This window comes from Anneissia japonica, unplaced genomic scaffold (assembly GCF_011630105.1).
Source record: "Anneissia japonica isolate Jap-2015-1 unplaced genomic scaffold, ASM1163010v1 scaffold4446_len648930_cov198, whole genome shotgun sequence".
NCBI classification, from domain to species: Eukaryota; Metazoa; Echinodermata; class Crinoidea; order Comatulida; family Comatulidae; genus Anneissia; species Anneissia japonica.
Genome location: NW_022683639.1, coordinates 527,383 through 540,187, shown reverse-complemented (window position 1 = coordinate 540,187; position 12,805 = coordinate 527,383). Strand labels below are relative to the sequence as shown.

At 34.5% G+C, this 12,805-nt stretch overlaps 1 protein-coding gene across 1 annotated transcript in view; it reads right to left on the bottom strand.

The window, feature by feature from the left end:
- Positions 1 to 12,805, bottom strand: part of LOC117100675 (serine/threonine-protein kinase mTOR-like) — a 60,399-nt gene that overhangs the window by 27,738 nt on the left and 19,856 nt on the right. The window contains exons 32-39 of the mRNA XM_033240464.1: positions 12,576 to 12,715; positions 12,000 to 12,216; positions 9,014 to 9,199; positions 5,350 to 5,607; positions 4,737 to 4,855; positions 4,255 to 4,372; positions 3,213 to 3,434; positions 2,121 to 2,315 (exon numbers count right to left, since the gene is read on the bottom strand). Coding sequence (XP_033096355.1) covers positions 2,121 to 2,315; positions 3,213 to 3,434; positions 4,255 to 4,372; positions 4,737 to 4,855; positions 5,350 to 5,607; positions 9,014 to 9,199; positions 12,000 to 12,216; positions 12,576 to 12,715 — 1,455 coding nt within the window. The remainder of the gene's footprint in view (positions 1 to 2,120; positions 2,316 to 3,212; positions 3,435 to 4,254; positions 4,373 to 4,736; positions 4,856 to 5,349; positions 5,608 to 9,013; positions 9,200 to 11,999; positions 12,217 to 12,575; positions 12,716 to 12,805) is intronic.

The window sequence follows — 12,805 nt, the reverse complement described above, 5'->3', positions numbered from 1 at the left end:
ATATTGAATAGGAAAAAAAACCCAAATAATTGTAACTTTTGGAATACCAGAGCCAGTATGGAGTAGTTTTGGGAAATGGTGGGTAGAGAAAAGTTGTCAAATGAAATATAATTAGTTGTTACAAAATCATTTATTATATGCACAATATTTGTTATTACCATTGTCATAGTGCCAAATTCTTGATATGAATGTTATATCACACAAAGTAATTAAAGAAAAGACTACTTGTTAAGTAGATCTGCTGTGCAGCATTGGGCGTACACATGGGCAGATTTGTATGAAGCAGTGTGAGGTGAGTAGTTGAGGGTTTGTAGCTAACAACTCGTCGCAAATCCTGTTTCGGAGATAATGGCAAACATATGCTGGAATGTCACAATTTTAGGAATCTATTTTATTGCACTAAACTAACCTTTATATATCTATATACATCATGCTGTTATTTTCCCCATTTTCAATGTTAAAACAACAATTTTTAATGATTTGGTGATGTTTTCTGCCAGAAATGCCAGAAATCGTAAACTTGGAAGGCTGATTTCTTAAATATTCTTCTTTAAAACAGCTGTATGTTTAAACTCCTGTAACTTCATAATGAAATGTCGGATTTCAATGATTCCTTTACCCTTTATAGCTCTCATTTTACTGTTTAAATGTAGTAACAACTAAAACAATTTTTGCAAAGAGTGACTGGCTTGGCTTGTCTGCCACATATGTAGGTTGTAGTTTGCTGCTCTCAATTAGAAGTGACTATTGAACAATTTATGATTTTAAGCAAGTAATTATGAGTCACATAATATCAAACTACTAAAATTACCATATTGAGATATGATGGGTTTAACAGCCTCAACATGACAAGAAATCCATTTAAAAAACTACGTCAGCTATGCAGGCCAAAGTTCATGATGCTGGTGAAGTTTTGAGTGCAGTGCTTAGTTTTTAATTTTTTATAAAATTATTTTTGCTGGGCTAGTACAGCTTTTTTTGTTAATGGGATTCACTATTAATAGGTTAGCACCTGCTAAATATTAATAACAACTACAAAAATAAAAATAACTTACAACAAAACAGACATAAATTGTGTTATGAACCTGCCATGTGTGGGGGTAATGATACCAGGTGGGGAAGAAAATGGATAATGCTCAAGGGATTTGAATGATTTTTAATTGCAATGATAATTTGAAATTTCCTTTTGGAAGCAAGTAATTGACAGGTGTTGTCATCATCATCATCATCATCATCATCATCATAATTCAATCTATTTCAAAAACAAACGTCATTACTACTTGGCTTAAACGTACTTCCTTCCTACAAAAGGAAAACAGTAAAAAATTGACTTTAAACCCTCACAATCGCCAATTCAACATCTCTACTGTACTTTTATGAAAAACATACACGTTGTAAAATTGATGTTCTTAATTAGTCTAGATTGATGTCTCTAAGAGTGTTCATTGCATTTATCTGTGTCGGCGCTTCTTAGCTAATGTTCAATTGCCGAGTATCTCTGACAGTACAGGTTAAAGGAACCAGCTAATGCAGTAATTGAATTATTATTATTATTATTATCTACAGATTTCAACTTGGCCTGAAATACAGAGCAAATTCAGTGAACAGTTGACATATTAGTTATATACTGTACACTTGTTTATGAAAGTTGGCAATTAAAAACTTCCTTCCTTACAATGACCAGACATGGACGAACAGATGACTACAGTGCTTCTGAATTACAAAAGTATGGAGATACTAGCAAATCTGGCTCCACAACTTAATGATGATGACTTATGATATTAAATATTTGAAGAAAACATCATGAATGAATGAATGGATATGGATAGATAGATAAGTAGAAGATGGATGAATGAATCAGTAAGGTGTCTCTACAAGACAAAACTAACTTTAATACAACTTCACAACCTGTTTATGTATTTGAACCCCTTTCAGGTGCGTCTTAGCAGCAACTTGCACAGTCAAAAGTCTAAAGAAGTTTGCTATTTGAACAAAAGTTTTTAAAGTGATATCCAATTGTTTACTGCTAATCTTAACAGACTTATTTACAGCATAAAACAAAATGTAATTTTTAATCAAAATACATGATAATTTTAAACAAAAAATTGACGCCACCCTACCTGAAGCCATGTGTCAATTTGGATTGACTTGATTCCCTTGACGAGGGCGTCGTAAACGTCTGTGCATTGGCCGTAATCAAACCAGAGAGTTAGAAGACGAAGTGTATCCTGAAGGGAGTTACTACTTGAAAGAGCGATGGAATGGAAGAACCCTTGCACAGCTGGAATTGCATATGTCTCAATGTAGTGGTTATTCTACAAAAAGAAAATGTTATTAAAAAAATCATTAGTCTGCGAGTCAAATGGCAGTAATTGACATTTAGGTAATGTACCATATCAAAAAAAAAATTGGTGAGAAGCAGCTAAATATGTGGATCACAAGGCATGTTGAATGGTTAATGGCTAAGCACGGATATACAGTAGCGCAAAATACTTATTAAAAGAGACTTATGGCTGGACATGCACAGCATCGGTTGATAGCCAGCTGTGGCGATTCTATGGGTACGCAATGAGGCACGCAATGGTTTATTCTAAACAAGAACCTACTCTAACTAGCATCAGCATTGTGTACGGTGTCACACTGTCCGGCTGATGGTCTTCCAACACCAGGCTTAAAGTTGCCTCTTTACATACAAACCATCATTGCTATAGTATGAAAAGTGGCATATCTAGGAGTCGATGGAGGCAGGCACGAAGGTGAAGTTGGGGAGCTCAATAATTAGGTGTGAGACGAAAGCTCTTAAAATAAGGTGATTTGAGGTGATTTTTAACTACTTGAGCATGCTTTTTTATGGGGGGGGGTGGTTGACTAGTGGGCAAGAGTATTTTTTGGAGGGGGCGTTAGCCCCAGTGCATCTCTAGATATGCCACTAAGGTATAAGATATAACACAATTTAATATCTTTTATATATGAGGCTTGCCATTCCAAAACCAGTGTACCGACGCTAATTGTTAAACTGAGTACTTAGCATAAAGAATGTATTGTATGCAATAGTAAGGCAATTCCAGTAAATGGTGTATCTTTTAAAGCTCACAAAGTGCAGAATAAGAATATATTAAGTCAATTTTCATTTTTGTGGTTACTGATACTGGTTTGGGATGACAAGCATCTTATAGGTAATAACTATATATATATACACCAACTTGACTTACATTCTGAGGAGTACCTGTCCCCTTCTCCAGCCCTACATCCTCTGAATCACCAGCCCCTTCCTCCTCTACCTCCTCCTTAACATCTTCAATTGTCTCGACAGCTTCATCGACTGGAATTAACTCCGGTTCTTTAATGTTTTGTGACGGCGTCGATGGTGCCGACTGATTATTCTTGTAGTACAATACTGCTTCATAATTCATAAATGCCCATGAATGCCAAGCCTATGATATAATAATGATTAGGATATAAATCCAACTGAACAGAAATTTTTTGTCATACATTCAGAGCAGGGCAAGAAGTATGTGCATGTTTTACAAACACATGTTTGAAGTTTATGCAGTTCTTTTGTGGTACCTAAACAAGCCTTTTTATACTTTGTTTCGCGAACCCTCCGCCCGCCAATCATGATTTGGAATGAAAATAAAATTTTATTTTTTGCCAATTAGTGTACCTGCCGCCACAAAAAATGGAAATTTCAGAAAAATATAAAAGTTCTACTTTATTTTTATTATGCCCATCTAAAACAAGATATGTATATTTCTTCCTCATTATATAAATTTAAAGCATTTTACCATCCCATTACTACACTGTTTACATTCAACAATAAAATTTTATTTTTATTTTCTCCTCCGTCTCGAAGTTTTTGGCTAATCCATTTGCTAAATAAGAAGACTAAAGGTTATTTTTATTTTTATTCCGCCCTCCTCAAAAAATTAAGTTCACGAAACAAGGTGGGAAGGTATCCTATTTTTATGTATTGATTACAAAGTTATCATTAAGACTCAGGCTCAAATCCTCAACCTGTTAATCAGATGATCAAATAATGAACGGTTCCAGAGTGTCAATCAAACTCAAGTGACCAATCAGAACATGGCCATGAATTTGCATTTGTTCCATAAACACACATTTTGCCCCACAAAAACGCATGTTTGCTTATGTTCAAAAATACCTATGGGCAGAGCTTAGCAGAAAGGTCCATTCTATAACAGGCTACATGCTCAAATGAGGCTACAAAAATTGAAGCATCACTGATTATTTTACCTTGTACCAGTTGGCATCATGGTCGGTAGCAGCAGAGTAGTAGCTGATGATTTGTGGAATGGTATTGTCTCGTATTCCTTCCAGGCTTTGCTGCCATTCACCTAGCTTCAAATAACATCTGTAGGAGCAAGACTGAATCAATGTAGATAAAGTGTCTTGACAAAGAACACAATGACTATTACCACTTAGTGCTTGACTAAGTGGTAATGTTCCTCTTGCACTGGAGACCTTGGTTCAAGCACTGCCTAAAGCCCTTGCTTTGATACCAAAATTTCAATTTGAGATTAATATCGCTAGCTCTTTAAATAATCCTTACATATGTGCGTGTTAATTAACAATGTTTGTATCCACTACATACATGTCTTTTGATGCGGACCACTGTCGGTGCCATGCTCAAAACATCCAACAAGCAAGAGTATATTTTTCATTATTCATTTATTATTTATCATTACTATTATTATTATTATTATCATAATATTTACCTTGCAAGCAATTTCTGAAATTCCCTGCGTTCCAAAGAGTCTTCTGCAGGAGTGAGCGTGGCAGCGTACTGCTGGACAGCAGATTGGACAAAATGATGCAGCTCATTAAATGCATCAACCTAAAAACAATGAGAAAATATAAACAAACAAAAAACAGAGACAATCAGACATTGTTAGTTTAGCTAATTTATTTTCATTACTTTCTGTTTGTTGTAAGTTTATACCAAAAGATCAGCTTTGCAAAATGGACAGCCCTTTATGGACAGCAGGTCACACTTTAAACTTTAAGGGTTAGCATTCAGTTCTCTGTGCTGTTTATTTGCTTATGTCCTTGGGTAAGGCACTTCCTACACATGTCTCTCTCCATCTGAAAATATTAATGGGGTGCCTGGTAGAATACGAATGGCTTGGTGCCAATTTGGTGCTACTACAGTATCTGAAAAACTAAGGACGCTCCCTAGGTAGCGGGGAAGATTGCAGATCGTTCATGTCATGCAAAATGTATCCCATGACTGGGGGTAACAATGCACTATCAGCACCTATTATTGACAGATACTCAAACTATACAAGACTCAACTACTTTCACTATTATTATTAATCTATGATAACTTACCCTATCACCGTCTTTCCACATATGTTTCATATATGCAAATGTTACATGTGGATCAGTAGTTGGCAACGGCATGTCAGGCTGTAAGGACGGATCCACATCCATCAGCTTCACCAATGTCTTGTGGGATAGCGCCATCCGACCTCCTTTACGACACAAACTGGCATACTTTAACCGTGTTCTGCGATCATCAGTTGGACTTATCACAAGTGATCTCACCTGGATCATCTTCTGCCAATCTTCTACATTTCTCTGGCAACCCTGGAAGTTTAAAGGCCAATAATTTTATAAAACAGACATCATTAATAATAGGGAACTTTTGATTGGACGACGACGGTAGAACGTAATGACGTCAGTAAAAGTCATCTGCGCATGCGAGAACATTAAGGTCATCTCGTCGAGTAGATTCTGGAATGCAATTTGGCTAAATCTATGTATGCAGAGAACGTAGGACACCATGTAGGACGGTCACACATGAGTGATTTTGTTCTAGCATCACGTCATCGCTCCCTAATGTTATGTCAATAATTGACCCTAAGGTCAATTATTATTAATATAGATTTTTTTTTTTTAATGGAGTTGCACATGATGTATAATTAGGACAAAGTTGAAAACAGTGACGCTCGATATAAAAAAAAAATGACAGGGTTGTTTTAGTTTTTCTGCTGTAAAGCAAAGCCTTGATGTTTAATAATGTTGGTTGAAATTCAGAAGAAGTATCATGTTTTATGGTTTTACTCTAAATATACTGGCCAAATATTTAGATTTTTCAAGACGATTCATGCCTTGGTCTCCATTCACTGAGGCCAGATTAGGTACGAGGAAAGTATTTGAACTGTGTAATGTAAGTAGGACACACTACAATTTGTAGGCTAGAATGAGTTGTACAAGAACATTATTATTAACATCACGTGACCACTACAGGATTGCTTTTTGTGTTTATTATTTAGGTACAGAATATCAATGGTTTGGACAATTGTTTTAAAAAGGCAAATCATGAATATGTAAAGATAAATTACATATTAAACAGACTTCCCTTAAAGTTAATTACTACATATAAAACGCCAATCAATATCAATGCTTATTAACAATGAATATCTACGCAGGTGTAAATGCATCTGTTTCCATCATCATGAATGCTTGTTGCCTTACATCACTTAACAAGATTTTGTGACTGGTACACCAGAATTGAAATAAAATTTCCATCAAAAATGTACATAAATTACTTTAAAAGACAGCTTACCATAGCATATAATTTTAATGTTTATATATTTTTGTTTACAAAACATAATGTCCATATTAAGGACCAAACCCAAGACTCCTCAAATCACCATTTGGTTACTCGACCAAACTAAGCCAATTTGGTGAAACCGGTATACTAGCTGGATTTTCTCATAATGGTGAAAATGAAAACACAACATGCAATAAACATAACTGATACATGGACATTGAATTTCTAGGAGAAATTAAACTTAATGCGATACATCTGTTAAATAATGTTGCACATTACAATAGAGCCATTGTTGATTGAATGGGTTGCACTCTGGTTTAGTTGCAAGTTCATTGACTTCATGACATCCTGGACATAGAACCATAAAAAAAATAGGTCATGAGGAAAAGTGTATTGACTACAGCAGCAAAGACACATCTACTGCTGGGTCTAATGACACATCAATAGACACTGAGGCAACTTATCCATTTAATTGGTATTCAAGATCCATTACTAGATCTAGCAACAATTTTCAGATTTCTTTTAAAATAAATAATGATATAATATATTAAAACCTCAGATTTCAACCTTTTTCTGGGGTCAATTTAAAAATCACTAACAATGCTTCAGTCCCACAATTAAAAAAAAAATATATCTGATATCTTCAGGTCCATGGACCAGGGCTTGAAGAACAAGGCAGTAATAATATAAAATTATAGCAGTATATTTATTAATAAAATAGTGCAAAAGTTGCACTTCTATAGCAATATAAGTTTGGGATAGAAATTCATGTTGTCCCTGTCCTTGGGCAAGGCAATATATCACCACCTTTTCCTTTGGGAAGGCACTTGTCTATCTTCACCAAGGAGTATAAATTGTACCTGGGAATGACTAGTTGCAAATCATTATGGAATATTCCCTTAGGAAGCTGAACATCTGTTTGATAGGCATCTCCAATGACTTTAGTGATAATATAAAGTGCATGCATACAGGCCTTGGCAATAGCAAATATATAATAAATACAGTTAACATATTTTAATAAAAGGGTACTATATAAAAAATAGCTAATAGATCATGTTTAGTAACATGATTCTAAATTCATATTTTAATATCAAAATAACTCCTTATCTTAGGAAAACAAACATCGTTGGTTATTTGTGTAGGCCTAAATATTTTTCAGTGCTGTCAACTTAATCTAACTGATAATTTTCAATCTAATTTATCTTTACTCCCACTGGCATATCTGGACATGTAAAATCAAATTTCTACACCCCCTCTCACACCCCCACACACACATATATGACTGGTCATTACTATCCAATCGCACTATCAAATGGTGGGAACATAATGATAAATAAACAGATGCAAGGGAGTTACCAATTACTACATTTAAAAAACAGTTAATGTATACATCTCATTATGCATAAATGTGGTTTACCCTCATTGCAGATCCGTGGCATTCTGTGTATGCCATCAGGAATATTATTTATGGCAGGGGTCACAAGTTTCCCAGGATTTGCTGGAGTCTCCTTGAAAATAATTACAGTCTCCTACAGTCCCACGAACAAGCAAAAATTTCCCGGAAACTAACATTAAGAACGGTTTGAACATTTCTAATTAATGTATTAATGTCTCCCTTAATTTAGTTGGCCATGGATATCATCTTGTGTAGTAACATACAATGTGTTAAGGAAGCTCATTAAACAATGAAGGCCTCTAGGAAGTAGCTTTGCCCAACTTGGGACCCTGATGAGTGAAATGCATACAGTATTGAGATTACGCTGTTTTCACAAATGATCCTTAAGCTCTTCAATTCGATGGAACTGTGATTATTATATATGTTGTATGTTTATTTCCTTATATTTCATATTTATTTTTGTAATTGTTTATTTAATTACTTATTTATTTTCCTATTAATTTATTTTATTTATTTTTTTTTATTTATTTATTTTATTTTATTTTTATTTTTTACTTTTTTAAATATATATTCATTTATTTATTTACCTTTCTTTCCCTTTTGACTGCAACATATGAGTGTTTATTTACTTATATTTCATATTTATTTATTTATTTTTATATTTAATTACTTATTTATTTTCCTATTAATTTATTTTCTTTAAATTATTTTTTTTATTTATTTATTTATTTTATTTTATTTATTTATTATTCATTTATTTTTATTTTTTTACTTTTTAAAATATATATTCATTTATTTATTTACCTTTCTTTCCCTTTTGACCGCTACATATGAGTACTGTACAACACGTTGTGCGAGTATACTAAACCGAGGTTATGCACAGTAAGGGAAGATGATGATGATGATGATATATAGAAGCATGTGGAAGAAGGAGCTTTGTACTTCAAATTACAAGATCATGGGTTCAAATATACACACCACATTATTCATCAAAGCATCAGAAAAATAGTTATGAAATAGACATGTTAAATTGCCCTTACCTGGAGTCGATCCCACCAGATCTGTTTAATGACCTCTTGGCGTTCAGGTACCAGTTTATACTGGATAATTTCTTCTAGTTCCGATAGCATCTGAACATTGACCATTGCACCATATGCTCGGTTGTAGCTCTCACCAGCACGCGCTGTCAGTTCTGTGTCTAGAATATCCCGAGCTTTGTTGATACACTAAAAATAATATAAATCAATATATGACATAAGAATAAATATGGGAAGAAACTCAAAATTCAAAACTGTAATATTGTATAATCCTCAGGTTGCTTTGTTTCCTGGAACACAACCCAAACTACCTTTGCTTTATATACTTTACTGAAATATACTGGAGAGTTCATTTCTAATGTCCCTATAAAAACATCCAAATTATAAACATGAAAAAAATGAAAAAAAAAAAAAAACAATAACAAAATATAAGGAAAGAAGTAGTATTATTGTAAATGCTCTTGTACACGAAATATATAAAATAATTGTCCTTGGGATGATGAAACATAACAGGTTATGTCGGATAGGAACTGTTCAGTTTAAATCACTGGCAGTGATCGACCCTTTAGTAACAGCCCATGGGAATATGAATTACTGTACGATAATTTGACTAAACTCATGCCAATAATTTTAAATGCAACAAGATATAACCTTCAAATAATGTTGGTAATTATTTGATTTAGGCTTGTGCAGAAAATCCTTGTACACTTTAGAGAGGAAATGGTAAAGGTTAGTATAGTAAATTGTTTTTGTTTTATTTTCTAGCATTCAACAGCATGTAACTCACCAATTACAGAAAGGAATGATGCTTTTTCAACTAAGTTTCTTTATGAGGCATGGGGAGTAGAGTTATTTTTTCATTTGAGAAAAAAATCGTGGAGCGGATTGCTATAAAATGGTCTTTTCTGGTAGTCTTAACTCCACAGTCTTCGCTTAGACCGCGATAACTATTTAAATGCTAACCATTCCCTGGTAACATAAAATTGAGGGCTGTTACACATACACATCAGGCTTACTCAATTCATGTATACACATGTACATGTATCAAAATGACCATAAATAAACGAAGATCGGTTTTTACAGACGCTAAGAAATTTGTGGAATATTTGCCATTTCGAACCTTAGTATCTGACGATCTGGAGCTAGGTCTAGTACCTGTAACTCTCCTCCAAGTAGGTTTTAAAACTTCAGACGGCTAACTTGTTACACTGTGGTATAGCAATGGTCTATGATCATAGACCAGTAGTAACATCACTATTACAGCCCGCTAAGCGTTAAGATTGCTTATAGCAATCTGCCCCAGATGTCACAGGATTTGAACCAAGGACCCTAGGATTGGATAACCATCTTAACAACCAAGTTACAGCTCTACTCCTAAGCCAAGCACGCACTGAGCCTAACGTCGGCCGAAGCGATTCTATGAAGAACGCAACGCGACGACGCGCGCAATTGATCGTTTTTCATGACAATTCGTTCAGACTGCCACCAACAATAAGCAGACGGCTTTGTGCCGTCTAGCGCTCAACAGGGAGCCGAGTTGGATTCGTCGTGTGACGATCGTACAACGCATTGAGTACCCGACTTTACAGATATTGTTGTCACATGACAATGACATACCTTGATTGGGATAAGGTCTCATTTTAAAAAATGACAATATAATTCATTTCAAATAAAGAGTACTTCTTACAATTTACATACTGTAAATTGATATTAAAAATTTATCTTTGACTAAACAAGTAATTGGTTGAAAACGAACAGTTTCCTGTATTATTACAGTTTCTCATTAAATTTAATGAATAATTAAGGAGGTTTGGTACCAAATGACCATAAGCAGAAGTACTAATGAATTTAATCGACTTGGGTTTACAATATATGCTTGCATACTCTCGTACTGATTAAATTTAAACCCCACTACAGGAAATTGAAAATTCTAATTGTATAGGAATTGAATGATATGTTATTATCGATACTTTAGCACCAAACCTGTTAACGTAAGAGCAGGACAAATAACCACAAATATCAGGCACAGTCAGGCACAAAGAATTAGACATTCAAATGTGGACTACCCCAAGGAAAGTCTTTTTATTGCTTTCACATCCATACTAAGTACAGTCGCCAATCAAAGATTAAAACAATGTGTACAGGTTTGGAGTAGACATACTTTTTATAGAATGCTAGCAAGATTCATGGAAGGCCAAAGAACCCAGACGTGTGTCTCCGACATTGAAGGTCCATGTACAGATTATATTAATTTGTGACGACACATAAGCTACGAAATAACTGTTAATTAGTGAAGAACTCTGAACAGGCCTTAGTAATAAGTGAGGATATGGAAGTTACAACCAATTTGGCAAATAGTAGACTTTAGTTTACTGTATACAGATGAAATATATCATAGTTTATGTTAAGTTTAATTGAATTGATAAAGAATCGAATCAAGGTCATGAAAATGGAGGTATAAAAATACTGAAACAGAAAAATAGCAAACAACAAAAATATTATTGATTTCTGAATTATAATAAAAATGGAAGTCCTTTTATTGGCAAGTTTAAATTCATGTAATCTATATAAGGCCAACAAAATGGTGTAGTGAAGAGCGATTGACCAAAGAATGAAATTCTTTGGTTACTTTTTTACATTTTTAAGATTCAATGGTACAGGTAAACTCAAAACAGGTGCTGGGGTGATGTTCTCTATTTTATTTCCTTTTAATTTTTTCCTTGGTGGTTTAGCCATACTGCTTTTTTCGGAAGGGGTCCAAAAGAATTGTATAATGTATAAATATGGCAATTTTCAATCAAGAAACGCAACCATTTCTTCTGCCCATTGGTTACCATTTTCAGAGTCAAAATGCATAGGATGACTAATAATTAGTTATGAACTCTATTCTACAATTAGCCTTTGGCATTTATTCAAAATAAAAAACCCTGACCAGCCAAATCAAATCTTAATTTTGGCCTAATCAAAAATTAATGAGATAACATCTTACTTGCTGAGCCTGTGCAAAGTGATCCTGGTGGACCGCTAGAACTGCACGATAGAAGGCACCATCGTATGTATCACGAGGTATCATACAGGCATACTCATCCATGGACTCCCATTGGTTGAGTCCCCAGGCTGCTGCTGCCGCCATGCATGCCATGCGTTGTCTGTAGTCATCACTGACCTCAGGCCATTTAGTGCAAGCGATGTCATGAAGCTGACCCCTAAGAAAGTACAGATAATAATAATCAAATGTAAGTTACTCCTCCTGATGTTGATGATAATAAAAATGATAAAGATGATGATGACAATGAAAAGGGAATGTTGATAATGATAAAGGTGCCAATGACAATGAAGATAATGGTGGTGATGTTAATGGCAGAGGTAATCATAATTGTGGTGATGATAATGATGATGCTCACAATAATAAAGAATGATGATAAGGAGGATGATGATAATAATGATAATGAAGAAGAGGATGATGATAGTGGCAAATGTTATTAAAATGATGAAATCAAATAAGATGTTGACAATGATAATGATTATGATAAGAAAGATAATGCTCTTCAAACTCTACACTGACCATTCTCCTAAAGCTTCAAGGCATCTCATTCTTGCTAGCATCAGTTCCATGTCATCAAGGTTCTGCTCCTGCTTTTTCTCACACTCAGCCAACGCATTCTCCCACTGATGCAGTTTCTCGTACCAAGTCTCTTGCCGTTGCTAAAAAAAACCATAAGCTTCAATCAGCAAATACAGTAAAACGCCTATTTTATGAACGTTGATTTTACGAATAGTCTATTTTATGAATGG